Source organism: Solanum lycopersicum, chromosome 2 (genome assembly GCF_036512215.1).
Source record: "Solanum lycopersicum chromosome 2, SLM_r2.1".
In the NCBI taxonomy this organism is placed as follows: Eukaryota; Viridiplantae; Streptophyta; class Magnoliopsida; order Solanales; family Solanaceae; genus Solanum; species Solanum lycopersicum.
The window spans coordinates 66904550-66921788 of record NC_090801.1 but is presented as its reverse complement, the minus strand read 5'-3'; the positions used below and the strand labels follow the sequence as shown (position 1 = coordinate 66921788).

General features: G+C 34.0%; 3 protein-coding genes and 1 long non-coding RNA gene across 5 annotated transcripts; 1 reads left to right on the top strand and 3 right to left on the bottom strand.

Moving 5' to 3' along the window:
- Positions 1-75: 75 nt before the first annotated feature.
- LOC101267667 (uncharacterized) lies at positions 76-3332 on the bottom strand. Its single transcript, XM_004232139.5, has 7 exons — positions 2982-3332; positions 2382-2865; positions 1776-1914; positions 1590-1651; positions 1113-1251; positions 454-644; positions 76-331 (listed from the first exon to the last, which is right to left on the bottom strand). The coding sequence occupies exons 1-6, from the start codon at positions 3124-3126 to the stop codon at positions 507-509; spliced, it is 1107 nt and encodes a 368-aa protein (XP_004232187.1). The 5' UTR covers positions 3127-3332; the 3' UTR covers positions 76-331; positions 454-506.
- Positions 3333-4189: 857 nt separating this feature from the next.
- LOC101267953 (UDP-glycosyltransferase 708C1) lies at positions 4190-6202 on the top strand. The gene has a single exon (XM_004232140.5). The coding sequence runs from the start codon at positions 4546-4548 to the stop codon at positions 5914-5916; it is 1371 nt and encodes a 456-aa protein (XP_004232188.2). The 5' UTR covers positions 4190-4545; the 3' UTR covers positions 5917-6202.
- Positions 6203-6538: 336 nt separating this feature from the next.
- Positions 6539-7241, bottom strand: LOC101265198 (uncharacterized). 2 transcript variants are annotated; one of them, XR_011214948.1, is made up of 2 exons: positions 7105-7241; positions 6539-6962 (listed from the first exon to the last, which is right to left on the bottom strand). It is a non-coding gene; the product is annotated as an uncharacterized lncRNA (long non-coding RNA). The 2 variants fall into 2 exon arrangements; XR_011214949.1 differs by having other exon boundaries at positions 6904-7014; positions 7105-7239.
- Positions 7242-9607: 2366 nt separating this feature from the next.
- Positions 9608-14794, bottom strand: LOC101265506 (probable mitochondrial saccharopine dehydrogenase-like oxidoreductase At5g39410). Its single transcript, XM_010317930.4, has 3 exons — positions 14599-14794; positions 11486-12380; positions 9608-10463 (listed from the first exon to the last, which is right to left on the bottom strand). The coding sequence occupies exons 2-3, from the start codon at positions 12251-12253 to the stop codon at positions 9780-9782; spliced, it is 1452 nt and encodes a 483-aa protein (XP_010316232.1). The 5' UTR covers positions 12254-12380; positions 14599-14794; the 3' UTR covers positions 9608-9779.
- Positions 14795-17239: the final 2445 nt, after the last annotated feature.

Below are 17239 nucleotides of genomic sequence, written 5' to 3'. Positions count from 1 at the left end.
TTTTTTTTTCCTTCACCAATCGTTTAGCTTATTTTATTCGAGAGGTTAGCTAAAGTATTTTCGAAAAAAAGAAAATAGGCAACAAATATGTTATTAAGTCTTTCAAAAATGGTGATATAGTTCACACACATTAACCCCTAAACATGAGCGATTCTCTATGAAATTAACAAATACAATAAACCGTGAAGCCATTGATAACTAAATATGGCTGTTCAATGTAAGAAAAACAAAGAACAGGAGTGAAATTTTACTATACATAAGCTGCACCAGAACGAAACCCAAACACTCAGCTTTTCAGTTGTTGAAATGTCTGGGCATATACATGGAGGACCTGACGAATAATAAAAAGGGAAAATCAAGTCATTCAAAATCTAAACACAACAAACCAAAAATAGTCATATTTGAAAATAAAGAAGAAAAAGATTGCAAGTATTTATTTTTGCTGGAAAGTACCTGGTGCTTTGCAAATAGGCACATCTTCCTTGTAAACTAGTTTGATTGCTTACTCAAAGCTTTGATTTAAGCTCAGCTATCTTTCTTTCTGCATATTCTTGAGCAATTCTAATTGCATTATCATTGTGGCGCAAAGAAAACTCTGCTAGCAAGATTCGGCTTTCCTCACGAGTTAGATCCCCATGGCATCCCTTTTAATAGAACAGAGAAAACCAACCGTGTGAGTTGAATCTTTGAGATCATGAATTGAAGATGGCTAGATGCTTGTACAGGAAAGAGATTTTAAGCAACTAAGATCAACTACGCAGTGCCCTTCATTGACCACAGAAGGCACACCACCAAAGTTCAGAATTTTCCTAAGTACAATAGGTTGATGTCAACAACCAAATTTGGAACAGGTTCAAAAGATTTAACACCATAGGAAAAGTGTGGGAACTCAATTGTTATGACAATAGAGAAAACAGAGCAATGCGTGTATCATCACACAAAATAAGAAGTAATCCTAGCGCATATATCCTATAGTTTCTCCTTTACATTGGATGTACTGCAATCTTATGATCCATGTTCCCCTCCATCAGAGGAGAAGAAAATTAGAAAGGGACAGAAATAGTATGAAATAAGAACTAAGTGAATGTGCAGCAGTACAACAGAGAACGCACCAAGCGAGAAGTTCTGTCACAGACGGCATGGTGCATAAGAAGGCCAGCAGCAACAGAAACATTGAACGAGTCTACCATGCCTTTCATTGGAATACTGCAGTGCAAGTCTGATGATTCAAGAGCCTCGTCACTTATTCCCCTACAAACAACAATATCTTATCTGGTTGTGGTCCATCTCAGAAAAATAAATCATAGTCCATCCATGCAAAAAAAACTTGCAAAGAAGCAAAATTCCTATTATCTCTGCTTTAACAAGGAAATAGAATAAGATCTTCGGCACAGAGAAAATCATAAAAATAAAGAACCAAGAAAACAAGAAAGAAACTGATTTAAAAATCTAAACATAAGACTGGCCGAATATTCTAATGATTACAGCGTACATGTGACAAAATATAGTGTTCCCTGCCAGTAGGTAGGAATCGGGTCAAAGCTGAATAACTATTCTTGAACCAGGTCAGTAGAGAATATATTACCTACCTAAGTTCATTTCCCACAACAATTGCAGTTGGGCATGACCAGTCCATATCATACACAGAAACCTACAACAGAAAGACAACATTAAATAAACATCTAGAGAAAGCAATTAAAAAAGAAACACAAAAATGAGCATACCAATTTTCACACCGGCAATGCAGTATCAGAAAAAAAAGAGCATCACTATACCGTGTCCATTCCAAGATGTGTTGTCGCAATGCGATAACCACGTGATTTCAAAACTGTGAAGCACTCATGAACAGAATCCCATAGTTCGATATCCAACCATTTCTCAGCTCCCATGCTGACATGTCGATTCTCCCTGTACCTGTAGGCAGATAGTAACTATGAAGGCACTTGCACAAACAATGCTCAACAAAGCTAATTAGCCTAGAAATACTATTCTCTTCCTGCAAAACTAAAAAATCAACCAAAAATGTTGGAGCTCTGACAGGTTCTCTTTTGTAGTTAAGCCAGTAAACCAAAACTGGAAATCTTTGCACTAAACCTTTAATCAACATGACGATTAAGTAAACCACAAAATGCTTTTTTTCTCCCGTTGATTATATCCGTGAGCCGGATCAAACATTCTCCTTTTTCAACTTGCCAAATGAAGGGAAATTATTGGATTAAGTCAAGCGTGTTGCCTCAAACATATTATTGTACATCATGTATTTGTTAAAAGTAGATTTGTAACACAAACAGATACTACTAAATCTGACAATTATCAATCAATATCAAGCAATGAGCATGGTGAGAAACAAAAAGATATTTTCACCTAAAAGTGCTGAGCACCTTTTTGAGCTATCACAAGCTACAACATGGACTGATTGAATGCCCAGTGCATCAGCTGAGCGAAATGTAGCTGACACATTGCCAAAATCACTCAAACCTTCAACTACCAAACATACTGAATATGTCCGATTCTTTACCGCATGGCGAAACCTCTCTTTCCTCGAATCCATTATATACGGGGTCACTGCTTCCAATATCTCCGAACTACTCAAATACATACTTCCCGCCTTAACTTTATCCAAATATGGAAACCAACGCTCCTGATGACCCAGGCCTTCGGTATCAAGCCTGCGTTCCATTTTCATCAGCTTTGAGACATCATCTTTGTTGTACAGTAACTCCTCTACTGTGTCTTTGGATTTTTCCTCCGAACTTTCAACGGCAACACGGGGAACTGCCATTTCCTCTGACGTTTCCAGTGAAATTGCTCCTTGAGTGCTGCCATATCGTCTTGAAGGATCTCTACACGGTTCGATTCTGAATGCTACTCACAAATTTCAAAACGAGACACGATAGAGATAGAGAACAAGGTTAATACAGAAGCGTATAAACTTTGAATTACCTGCTTGTATCATTAAGCAAACATTACAAAATAGGTACCTGGATTACGAGAGAGTAGAGGCAGCGGCCGGAAAAAAGAAAAATTCGATGAAATGTGAGAAGAGAAACTTCTCTGGTAGCTGTTTCGCGTTTGAAACTGAAAAAAGGAAATTGAAGAGCGAACTAGGGTTTTGCAGGCGCTCATTGCATGTGATTCTTCTATCACTTACCTCACTGCTACTCGGAGGCGGAAATGGAAATTCAGCCGAGGATTGAAATGGACTGGACAAGGAAAAACGGAACGACGCCGTCAAGACCGCGTTCAATTTGGGTCAATCCCATCTTAAGCCCAACTACATTTCGGACATCCTTCTTCTTTATTTAGATGCGATAAAACATGAGAAACTTGTTAGTATATTACTAAACCCTTTCGTCCACTAGACTAAGGGAAAACTTTCGCATACAGCCGAATTATTTTCTATAGCAACTATAGTATGATAATTACAATTTGTAGCTACATGTTTTCGGCAGGGGCTGAGAGAAGGCAAAAAGTGGGAGAGAGATAATTGTATATGTATATGGTTAAATTATATACATATGTATTTGTATATATGGCAAGCGAGATTGAGAGAATGAGGAGAGAGGGAGGAGAGAGGAGAGCGAGAGGGTGTGAGAGAGGTGAATTGTATGTATATATCGATTAGATAATTGTATATTATACATATGTTTGTATATTTTCCCGAATTATACATATACAAATATGACGAATTATACAAACTCAAAATCAGCTCATATAATTATTGTATAATGTTAATAGTCTATGATGTTTACTTAACCGCGTAATTTTTCCCAATAAGAAAATAGATAACTATTTGTTTGTTCAGTTTGAAAATCAACTAATAACTTATTATTTTACACCAATTTAACCTTTGTATTTATTCTCAATTCATTTCCTAACACGAGTAATAATTCGGAGTGATATGAATATGATAAAACTTACTCCATTTTATTGATTATTTTTAAAGGAGTGCCAAGTCCAATATAATAAAGTAAACATGACAAATAGAAATGTGTTTGTATTCATTCGATTATTTTGTTACCTTTAAATTATGAGTATTGCCGCGTTTATAGTGGACACTCTATTCCATATTGATCATAACTCCTGTTTTCCTAATTTAATTGCATGTTATACGTAAATATTTGAGTTAGCATTTACATAAATTTGTAAAAAAGATATGTAATCAACATATCATTTTTAGTAAGCGTATGAAAAAATATGTGCATTCATCATCCAACGTTACCATATGTAGCAGCAGTTTTCAAATAAATACCACTGGTAGTTGACAACTTAAATGAAACCAAACAACTACTACTGATAATTGACGTAACTTAAATGAAACCTAACAACTACTACTGATAGTTGACAACTTAAATGAAACCTAACTCGCACAAATCTTGGACCAGATGACCAGTAGTTGTTAATTGTGTTAGGTAGAATGTAGAACAAATAAGTAAAGAGACCAGTTTTCTCCAAACAAACAGATAGATTTTCAGGAATTTAGAAACTATATCAACGCCGTTCTTAAACGAGACTAAACAAAGTTCAGTAGATAGATTTTGAAAGATGGAACCTCATATCGCTCTACTTCCAAGTGCTGGAATGGGGCATTTGATGCCATTCCTTCGCCTTGCTGCCATGTTAGCTTCTCGTAATTGTAAGGTCACTTTACTCACTGCCCAGCCTACTGTCTCTGCCGCTGAATCTAAACATTTGAATAGCTTCTTTTCTGCGCATCCACACATTCAACGCCTTGATTTTCAAGTCGTTCCCCTCCAATCGTCCAATCCTCATGGTGATCCCTTCTTTCTCCAGTTTGAAGCTATCATTCGCTCTGTTCATCTTCTTCCTCCTCTTCTATCTTCATTATCTCCACCCATCTCCGCTCTTTTTCTTGACATTGCTGCTGCAACGTGCGTTGATCAGCTTGCTGATCATCCATCATTGTCTATATCATACTACATCTTAAGTACAACTTCTGCTAGATTTTTTTCTCTTATTACCCACCTACCTCATTTGACTCTTGAAAGCAGTTGCGTGAACTTGAAGCTTCATGGTCTACCCTCATTTTCAATATCGAACATCCCTCCTCCTATTTTCAACCCACAGAATCTCTTCACAACTCAAATGATCTCAAACGCTCGAGCTATCTCCAGAGTTAAAGGTGTTGTTTCCAATACGTTCCATTGGTTTGAGGCTGAGACAATTGAACCCCTCAACAGTGGCAAGACCTCTATTACTCTTCCTCAGTTTCTGCCAATTGGACCTTTCAAGCATTACGAAGACCCTGGAAAATGCTCTTCCCTTTCTTGGTTAGATGAACAACCTGCCAAATCAGTTGTATATGTTAGCTTTGGAAGTAGAACAGCTATGTCAAAGGACCAAATAAAAGAAATAGGAGAGGGATTGTTAAAGAGCAAGCAAAAGTTCCTTTGGGTATTGAAGTCCGTCAAAGTTGATAAAGCAGAGGAAACAGAGCTGAAAGAATTGGTAGGACATTCACTCCTTGAAAAAATTGAAGAGAAGAAACAGGGGATAGTTGTTAAAGAGTGGGTGAAACAGGAAGAAATTTTAACACATCATGCAATAGGAGGATTCTTTAGCCACTGTGGTTGGAATTCAACGATGGAAGCAGCTCAGAGAGGAGTACCAATGCTTGCATGGACACTTAACGGGGACCAAAGGTTTAACGCAGAGGTGGTGGAGAAGGCAGGGTTGGGGTTGTGGCCAAAACATTGGGGTTGGCTGGGCGAGAGATTGGTGAAGTCGGAAGAGATTGAGGAGAAGATTGAAGAGCTAATGCAAGATCACAAGTTGAGGTCCATGGCTCAGAAGGTGGGCGAAGAGGCCAAACGGGCTTGGGAAATTGGTGGTACATCAGAAAAAGTTGTTGGACAATTAATTGAAATGCTCAAGCTCAAAGTTTGGAATGTTTAATCTCACCTAATGGGTTTTTCCTCTTCTTACAAGAAGTAACTTAACAGTTAATAAGATTGGCTGCCAAGTCCAATCAAGATAATCAAAACTTATATTACTCAATACATCAGTTTTGTGATATGATACAGATACTAAAATTAATTCCTCGACTGTTCCTCAACCAAACAAGCATATGCAAGTGTCTAAATACCTAATTGTACAAAACTATTCCTTTTATCTTTTCTTCTGAATTTGACACAGCAGATGTCAGCAACGTAATTGGAACCATGCCTTTAATCTTTACAAAGCATCAGCTCATCGATTTGCACCAGTCATCACTCATCAGGATGTCTGATTCAATTATCAACTCTGCAAAGCCAGTTCACATATTATTTCTCCCAAGTGGTGTAGGAGTGGGAGAAATGTTCCATTTATTCAACTAGATTCCATGTTAGCTTCATAGAGATCTAGAATCAACTTTATTGGCATGCTACTTGAGATCTATACTACAAAGTAGAGCTTTATCTCCAACTTTTGCTCCGGTCAGCCAGAAATCAAGATACACAGGACTCGACAAACCTAACAAATTTCAAACAAAATAAAGCTGATCCAGTCAGCTAAGAACATTAAAGAAGAAGAAGAATAACGGCTGGCCAAGGATTCTAGAGTTAGCCTGGAAAGCTAAATAACATCAAAAGATTTTCAATATGACTGGAACTGCAGGGAACTACCATTTCGGTAGACAGTTTTCTTTGGAATAACATCAAAAGATATTGCATTCTCTTGAAGCCTGTCTTGGAGGTCTGTCGGGCCAAACACAATCCCACGAGGGAAAACACCTCCTTTTGGAAGATTGTCTCGTTCCTTGAGCAAAAATAAGGGCACTCTGGACTAGAATGATTGGAGTTGTCAAATAAGCAATTTCAGGTCCTATTACTCTTGTAATTATCTCCATATCAAGTTTCCTGTTTCCTTGTGACACAAGGCTGCCATCACTAAACCCCTGTCCAACAAACCACTTCTTAAAGGTAGCACTTGCCACTTCATCCTCAGTAGGACCCTTTTTCCTGAAAAATCCAAGATTGAACACTGAAGGGAAGTTCAAGAGCAGCCACCTCCCTATACGAGTTTTACCAAAAAGAGCAATGAACTTGCCAAATGTAATGAAACGAACAACACCTAACAGAGAATTCGAAGTTATATTCATACCAAAGCGAGCTGGCTTTATTGTAGACCAAAATGCCTCCCTCCTCTCAATCCGTTCGGTGCTTTCACTAACACCAGGTAAACCACGAGAATCTTCAGCCAAACATGATTGTGTTCTCCGTACCACAGTTGCATCTGCTGATGGCAACTTTACAGCTCAAAGCCCAACTTTCTTTAGGTGATTTACCAAACCCAACAGTAACTTGTACCTTACATAATACCCTATTCCTCAATGGACATGTATGTTCACTATTAAAGTATGTCAACGACATACATGTTCACTATTAAAGTATCTCAATGGACATACATGTCCATTGAGGAATAGGGTATTAAGTAAGGTACAAGCTATTGTTGGGTTTGTTAGTGGTGTGACAACTCCAAAATTGGGGAATCATAAAAGGAAACATACTCCGAACGATATAATTGAGGATATTAGGAGAATGACTTTGCACTAACCTACTGGTTTTTGAAACCGGATAAGTAAAATCCTTGACATTACCTTTACATTTCAAACCAGTAATAATAGCAAGCTCACGATTATTAAATTTCAACACATTCCCTTTAGCATGACGAATGTGAATTTCGTTATCTAAATTTCCCTGCTCAATCTTTAACAAATATTAACACTTTGTAATCTGACCTTGATAGTTGCGCCTGGGGATATTTAGGTATAGGGCAAATATGGTCTCTTTGAATAATTTAATACTTGATCCTTCATTGATGATACTAAATGTTCAGTATAATTGGTGTTGTAGGTTGGATCAAACTTTAGAGCGTTCCTAGGAATATGTTTAATTACATAAATCATATTCTGCGATTAAATAAATAATTTTTATCAATCTCTAACAGATATAAACAATTTATATACTATTACCGACATATAATAATGTTTTGCTTTAGTTGATACTAAATAACAAGAAGAATGGTACACAACATCACATTAATGAGTTCTGTTCACTTTTAGATACATTAATGTTCATGAATAGTGATACTAAATAAAACCTACATGTCAATATGATACTTGAACAATAATATTAAAAACATTAATGTTCATGCACTTTGATACTAAATAACAACAAAATATTAAACTTAATCATCTATTTTAGATACATTAATTTTCATGTGCAACACATAACAGGTACAGAAATACACAAATTTGATTAGTCGTTATATAAACAGATCAAACTGATACTTAAAAAGGTATATAAGATACATTAAATTCATGTGCAACACAAAAATTATTTAAATGAAAAGTTGAAATAAACATTTTTTATCACAAAATATTTAAGTATCGTTCTTCAATATTAAGTATCCGGATTAATATAAAAAAGGAAAATTTTGGTAATAGTGAAAAATATCTACGATACGTTAATATTTATGTGCTAGTCATAAAAGTATCACAAAAATCAGTGTTCCATGAGTGCAATGAAAAATTAAAATAAACGATACTTAAATGAGAAAAAGAAATAACCAAACTAAAGAAAAAAATACGAAAATTCGGATGGATAGGGGTATAAATGTACATACCGTTGGCAGTGTTGATCGAATAATCGTGTGCCTCCTTTCCACTTCTTTTCTTTGGGGTTTTTGGGTCTTTCGAAATTGATGCATGTTTGTTCTTTGCAGAAGTTCTCTTGCTAGAACTTGAATTTTTCATGACTATAGGGTCATGTGACGATTTAGAATCCAATTCTTCGAAGCTTTATATTCTGGAAAAAAACTACAGATTTATTAGATAGGAAGGGAAAAAAAAGAAAGAAATCATAATGCAGAAGATGATAAACCTGTTTCGGACTCTAATCTGAATGAATAGGGATAAAACTTTTTAGAAATTCAAATTTATTTTTAATTGTTAACCTAAAATTTTAGGGGGGGGGGGGGAATTTGGGCTAAAATTTGAGGAATGAGAAAGGTCTAGTTTTGAGTTCCAACGTAAAAAGTCAGTTAAGTATCATTGGGTATAAAAAAGGAATTTTTGAATTTTAATAAAAGAGTATGGGAAATATTGGAATAGGTAAAGTAAAGTTGTTTAGTTTAGTAACTTTTCAATGTAATTATCACAGGTCCTTTTCTTTAAAACAAAAAGAAGTAATTTTCACATCCAAATACCCAACATAAAAATTTCAAACCTAAAAATCTAATCGACGTAAAACCGAACCAAATTAAAGATAAAAAAATAAAAATAAATCAAAACAGCAGTGAACTTTGTTATTCGATTTTTGTTTTTTTCGAATCGAAAAATCAAATCAAATTTATCTTCAGTTTCAATGTCTCCAATTCCACTTTTATATTGCATGAAGCTTTTACGATTTACTTCAGGTTATGTGATAGCCTCTTCATCTATGGGTATGGAAGTTTGGAGGAGCACATCTAAACTACATCTCTTTAACTTCCATATTATATTTTGTCACATTTCTTGCATGTGATGTTAAAGCTCCCGTTAATTTCTTATCTATTCCAATCTGAATCGGCCAATGTCACCCCTCTTAGAATCCAAAACACAAACTTAAAATTCAAAATCTGTCTATTGGAGAGGGTTGAAATTTTGGAGGATTGAGGCATTGAGGCTTGCCTTCGCTACTTTAGCAAGAAATCAAGATACACAGGACTTGACAGACCTAATTATATAATGTCAAACAACCATTTCATACGACTAACAGCAGGGAACTATGATTTCGTTAGACAATTTTCTTTGAAATAACATCAAAAGATATTCCATTCTCTTGAAGCCTATCTTGGAGGTCAGTCGGGCCAAACACAATCCCAGGAGGGAAAACACCGCCTTTTGGAAGATTGCCTCGTTCCTTGAGCAACATTAGGGCACACTGGACTAGAATGATTGGAGTTGTCGAATAACCAATCTCAGGTCCCATTACTCTTGTAATTATCTCCATATCAGGTTTCCTGTTTCTTTGTGAAGCAAGGCTGCCATCACTAAAACCCTGTCCGACAAACCACATCTTAAAGGAAGCACTTGCCACTTCATCCTCAGTTGGACCTTTTTTCCTGAAAAATCCAAGACTGAACACTGAAGGGAAGTTCAAGAGCAGCCACCTCCCTATATCGCTTTTACCAAATAGAGCAATGAACTTGCCAACTGTAATGAAACGAACAACACCTAACAGAGATTTCGAAGCTATCTTCATACCAAAGTGAGCTGGCTTTATTGCAGACCAATATGCCTCTCTCCTCTCAATCTGTTCGGTGCTTTCATTAACACCAGGTAAACCATGAGAATCTTCAGCCAAACATGAAAGTGTTCTCCGTACCACAGTTGCATCTGCTGATGGCAACTTTACCGCCCAAAGCCCAACTCTCTTTAGGTGATTTACCAATGGACCTTTAGGAAAAGTACCAGGAATCTGAAACAAACAAGAAAATACTATGTTTCACAGATCGATGTGTTATTCAAGAAAACATGAATGCTGTCCGTCCGCTTGTCCCCACACCTGCATGCTACATATGTATGGCTTTGAGGAATGTAAAAGCTAGCACATATTGCAGGTAATCAAGTGTAAAGAGTCTATCTAAAAATGAATCTCTATCATTTGGTATGATAAATCCCCATCATTTACTCATTCATTCCACCAGAAATCAACCATACGGTTTATGCGTCCCTATGATACATGCATTCATGATATCCATCACAAGGTTTATTCATGAATCCCTACCATATACTCATCGATGTCAACAGTGAGTTCTCAAAGTCCAAATGTAAGATTGTAAAAGTGTAAACATTCTACAAAATGAGAAAATGGCTTTAACATAATTCACTGTGGACATTGACTAAAAGTTGCACCTTCAAAAACATAATGACTAATCGACCTCTAAGCTTTAAAGACCAATTGCTTGTTAACATACAACATTTCACCAGTAAAAGAAAAAAGTAGTGAAGCTAAAATAGTTACGCAAGCATTTAACATATGTGATTGAACTGAGCCTTCCAATATCTATCATCATTTGTTTACTAGGTTTTGGCTACTGCACTATCTTCTTGTTGTTTGTAATTTTTCTTCAGGCTTTATATTATCTCTCTTATTAGTTGTTATGTTTTGTCATTGTTTTCTACTTCTTTGAACCTGAAATTGTTGCAATTGAGCTGGGTCATCCGGAAACAAACTCTCTAAGGTAGTGGTTAGATCTGCATACACTCTAACCTCTCACTTGTGGGAGTGAGATTTCACTTCGTATGTAGTTGTCGGATATTCGAATTCTTTCCAATCTAACTAAGTTAAAAGTTTGACTATATTTTCATACAGCATTGATAGACACGACTCACGAGTATATAAATCATATACTAGTATCAAAATAAATATTTCCATTTTACCGTAGAGCCATAAAATAGAAAGTAATGAGCAATAGAGAGAAGGTGATAGGAACTTACCTCAGGACGAGGCTTCTTGGGTCTGGAGCGTCTCAATTCCTGCAATATGTCTGCGTTTGCCACACTAAGCACCGCTGACTCGTACGTCCCCAAATTTCCAACAATTCTCTTGTCTGATTCTAGACTAATGTAGGCCTCAACCGTACTAAATATTGCCGGCGGCATCCACTGTCTCGAATTGAACATCCAGCCTAATTCAGCAGGAATAGAATCAAATCCACAAGCCGAAACAACTAACGATCCATTCTCCACAGCCTTATCATGGTGCTTCACCTCCATCCTCTCCATAAACTCCGGTTCTCCACATATATCCAAGTAATCGCACCCGGAATCAACACATGCCTCAACAACCGGTTCTCCATAAAGACGAAATGGTCCGACACAGTTGAGGATGATCTTAGTCCGGGAAGCGAGGTGACGAAGTGAAGCCGAGTCGGTGGTGTCGGCGGTGAGGATCGGAATTTCGGGTGGCGGGTTTGGACCGGAGGCCCATTGCAAAGCCTGTGAAAGTTTCGAAGTATTACGGCCTGCAATGGCGAAGTTCTTCAATGGTGAAGAAGGAAGGTTAAGGAATTTGAGAGCCTCTCCAATTACGTGTTTGCCTGTAAAACCTGAAGCACCTAAAATTATCATATCGTAAGTTGGGCTTGGGTTCGGGCTGGGCTTTTGTGAGATGGCCCGATTGGAAATTGTAAAATATGTTGGATAGTCTAATATTTTTGGCAGAATGGTCCTATTTCTTTTGTATGCAGTAACAATGGTCCACATCTTTTGGCAAAATGATGCACTTATGACCCAGATTCCGTCAGTTACTTTTAACGGAGAGAAAAATTCCACGTACACCTCACGTGATTCTTTTCTTTCCCGCCAAACTTCAATATCAATGCTCCTCCTCCTGTATTGCAGATTTGCAGTGCATTTAAGGTAAATGACCAAATCACATAATTGTTACATCGTTTGACAGAAAATAATTTTTCATAATATATCCTTTTTTTATATAACTTAAGTGATGTTGATGGGTAACTATAAAATAATTATATTTAAGTATAAAATTAATATAATGACTAAAAAAACTCATATAAATATATTTATAAGTTACGATGGAATCTATATATTATTATATACAAAATAACAGATAGAATAACTAAAATTTATATAAAATAATAATATATAAATTTATTTATAATTAAGCCACATTTTACTAATACATACATAATTTTAATCTGTTACCCATCTACCTCTTACGGTTAGACCTAAAGAGGTTCTCTTTATTTTATTTTATTTTATAGGCTGCTTATCTTACTTTTCTTTTTTATAATAAAGAAAAAAGTTATTTTATTCATATAATTAAGATATCTGGAAAAAAGTATTTTCTAAATTTATTTCGCGAATGGTCGAGAGATCTTAATTCCCAAAGCAATCGACTCTCCTAATAGAAAGATCTTATTTTGTAGCTCTAATTGTTTTATTGCAACAACAGTACTGCTTCTTCTGATAGACCATTTTGGTTTAGAAATCATTTAATTTGGATTACCGTTTGTCAGTTACATTATTCTGAAATTCTTCCACGTAGAATACCATTGGAATACGTATTTATACGTTTCAAATTTACAAGACAAATAATTAACATCTTGTTATATTTTTTCTATTTTATTCTTCCGTCTAGAAATGATTTAAGAAAGTAAATTATAAAAAACAAATTTCAAAAAATTAAGATATTAAAGGACGTATAAACTGCATACTACTCGATGATTTCATAGGAAAACTACCTGACTCTGACTATTACTGTCTATTTAGATTAACTTATTTAGGTGTTTTTAAGTCAAAATAGTCTTTTAAGCAATTTTGAAGTGTTTGGATAAAGTTAAAATAATCGAAAAGTCACAAGTTAGAAATCCTCACTTGTGACTTTTCGCTTATAAGTCATAAGTCAAAAGTCAATCCAAAGTATTTGTTGAGAAAGATGTACTATTGCGATGGTATAAATTTTATATAATACATCAAATACACACAATTATATAATAGTTACTTGATATTTATATATTACATAACTATTTATAAAATATCTATTTTACATATAGTCATTTTGTTGGGAGGAAAAATGGTCACATACTATACTTAAACATAAGAAGGCAAGTTTTAAAATGTTCTTAGACAAGATTAGGGCACAAAACTCCACTTGGGAGTGTAATAAAAAGAAGAGGAAAAGACATAAACTAGTTCCAATTAAGAGATAGAGAAACATCTATGATATTCTTGATACATTATTATAATTTCTTCAGTTATTATAGTGGGAATAATGACCCTAATCCCAACTTAGGCATTGTATTTAGCTGTAAATGTGAACACGCACCAACTAACAATTTTCCCTATACAAAATACTTTAAAGCAAATGCTTAAATTATGGCACCACATTATAATGCTCCTAATCCAAAATGATAATAATAATTATAGGCGATAATTGATCTATACCATTTACTTAATTAGCTTCTTCCCACCTAGCTAAATTTTAAAACATAGATCCTAAAATCCAAATATATATTATTATTTTTTTTCATAATTTATGTGACATTATTTTTAGTCTGAAGGTCGTTTTTCTGGCTATAATCCAGAAGGAAAAATGTTTGACAATGCTTCATTCTCTCTTTCAGGTTGGAGACAGAGAGAAATACATAAGAAGTTCTGTATAAAAGTTGAGCACAGATTCACTAGACTTGTTGTATATCTTGTTGATTAACTGTCTATTCTTTTCTTATATTTCACATAAAAACAATAACATTATCAAACAATTCATAGAATTTATGGAATATTTCTTAATTTTTATCTGCCATATTGGAGTATGACCATATTTCATTTCACTGTCTAAATGAATTTGATCTATAAAATGAATCGAGTTCATTTTAATTTATTTAACATAGTTCAGATTCAAGAGTAAAACAAGAAAATTTATATTCATGATTTATTTGTATGTTCTTAAATTACTTTTCGAAATTGTTAAAGTTGGTATGCGCAGTCTAAGTGCAAGATAAAAATAAAAAAGTTTAACTCTCAAAATTTAACATATATTATATAAATCGAAACACATAAGAGATAGAGAAGGGAAGAAGAAGCACCTTAGTAAATGAGAAATTGAGGAAGAGCAAGCCTTTTCAAAAGTTTAGCACTTCTTTTAGTGATTGTTTTTTGGGAAGCTCAGCTTGGGGCTTTAAATAGGGATAAAAAGGTTTCGTTCATCTCCATTACACTTTTTTTATATATATTTTTAAGTGCATAATAGGTAGAGTAGTTTGGTACTTTGACGAGCTGGCCGCCGAGAGAGCACTGAGACGAAGAATCTAGCTAGGAATTTCTCTGCCCGTGTCTACTTCTTGAAAAATCTAAAGGGTCAAGGTAAGCGAAAAGCATATTGGCTAGTGATTGTAAGGCCCTTATTCTTGACTGGAGGGGTCATGCGCGCGAATTTGTCCTATATATTTTTTTATAGGTATATATTGAAATAATTTAATAAATATCTTAATCATAATCAAAATAATTATTAAATATTGAGAAAACGTTCAAAATTTTGTTAATAAAAAAGGTATCTCGCTTAAATATTTTAATGTCAATTAATATCACTAATTTTACAAATATCTAAATATTAAAATCCTCCCACTTCCCAATTTACGTGAAGGCTTAGAGTTCTTTTCGCTAGGTTCAAAAAGTTCTTAAAAGTTCTGATCCAACAAAAATCTAGCATTGAATATAGAATCAGTCAATTAACGCTCAATATCGTCTTGACCCATTCCATTTTTGAGCCAATTCTCCCTTAGTACTGAAAGAAAATGACCCCATCCCATATTCATTTAACTAGAGGCAACAATAGGGTTAGGTGATTTGATTATAATAATGATAATATTTACATTTGTTACTAAAAAAAATAGGACAGATGTATTTGGAAAAAAGAGAAGTGGGTGTGATATAAATATAGCCAAATTTGGATAAGAAAAACTCAAATATTTCCTAGTTGGGATTTTGGAGATTAGATAATTGTGAGCTCTTACCAATTAAATATTCTCTCTGTATTTGTTGATCACTTATTTTACTTAATGCTTAAAAATTATAAATAAAAAGATGATTTTACTAAATTCACTTCTTAAAAAAAACCTTTTGAAATTTTTTTAAGCAATATGAACACTTTAAAAAAATTACAAAATTATATATATTTTTCTTTTTCTTTTCTTATAGGAAAATATTATTTAGAATGTTTTCTTACTATTTATTTAGATTTATTCATATCTTATGATATTTTTTTAATTTGATATTGTACTCTATAAGAACAATTTCTCTGCATGTACGAACATCTCTTTAGCACACAATACAGCCTCTTCACGTACCCTTTCTTTAAAAATAATACTAATAATGAGATGTTTAATTAGTGAATAAATAAATGTATGAAAAGATTATGTGAGTCTAATTTTTTTAAAAAAAACTAGGCGGGAGGATTTACACAGAGTTGTTTAGTAGCTGATTGAAATTATGCGAGTATTAATAATATTGAGATTAGTTGTGGATGAGTTCATATGTCATTTTATGCAGATATTAGTTATTATATTTTTTATACCGCATAAAATAATAAATTAATTTTCTTATAACATGTACATGTATTAATTTTGTGGTTTCTAAATTATCAATCAAACATTATATTAATTCATATATAAATAATTTATTTCTTAACTATCTACCATAAATGAGAAAATTAGTGAAATGACAAACATATAGAGTATATTTCATAATATCACTATAGTTTCGATTACTTTTGATCCTTGACTACAATTTCGTGAAATTTTTCCACTGATTGTATAAAATTCAAAGTTTACATAATTCGATTTCTGATAGTTTAAATTTACAATTTATATAATTTAATTCTTGTTATATATATCTAAAATTTATGTATATTTAGCCTATCTATTTATTCACGATTTATAAAAAATAAATAAATAAATATTTGTATATAATTATCATATTTATATATCCACAAGCGAAATACACTCTACAATTTTCATATCAAACAGAATTATATTATAACTACAGAGTTATTATATCAATAAAATATTATCTTTAATTCTTTACTATTTTAAAAAACCAAAATTGGAAGCAGCAGGCTCCCCTATTTTCACCTATTACAGCTTGCATAGACCAGCTTTGTCATCGGGACTGCCAAATGTATAAAAGAAATTTGGCATAAAACATAGGGATAATGCACAAGTACCTCTCGACCTATGCCCGAAATCCCAGAAACACACTTATACTATACTAAAGTCGTATCACCCTTTGAACTTATTTTATAAGTAATTATCTACCCCTTTTTAGCCTACGTGACACTAGTTTAAAAAAAAATCAACAATCATTGAGCCCACAAGATAGTGTCACGTAAGTCGAAAAAGGGTAAAAAAACTATTAATAAAATAAGTTCAGGGAGTAATAGGACCTTAGTATAGTATAAGTGTGTCTGTGAGATTTCGGGTATAGGCTGAGAGGGTACTTGGACATTATCCCTAAAACATATATTAAATTTTAAATTTGGTTTTAAATTTTAACTTTGACCTTTAACTTTCATAATGTACAAACAGATACTTTAACTATCCAACTTTTAAATAAATAAACATATGAATCCTACATGAAACAATACACGTAGGAAAAAAAAGGACATATAGGATGACATATGTGACATGTGTGTCTATTTGTTCAATTTTATACAAATTCAAGTGTACATTT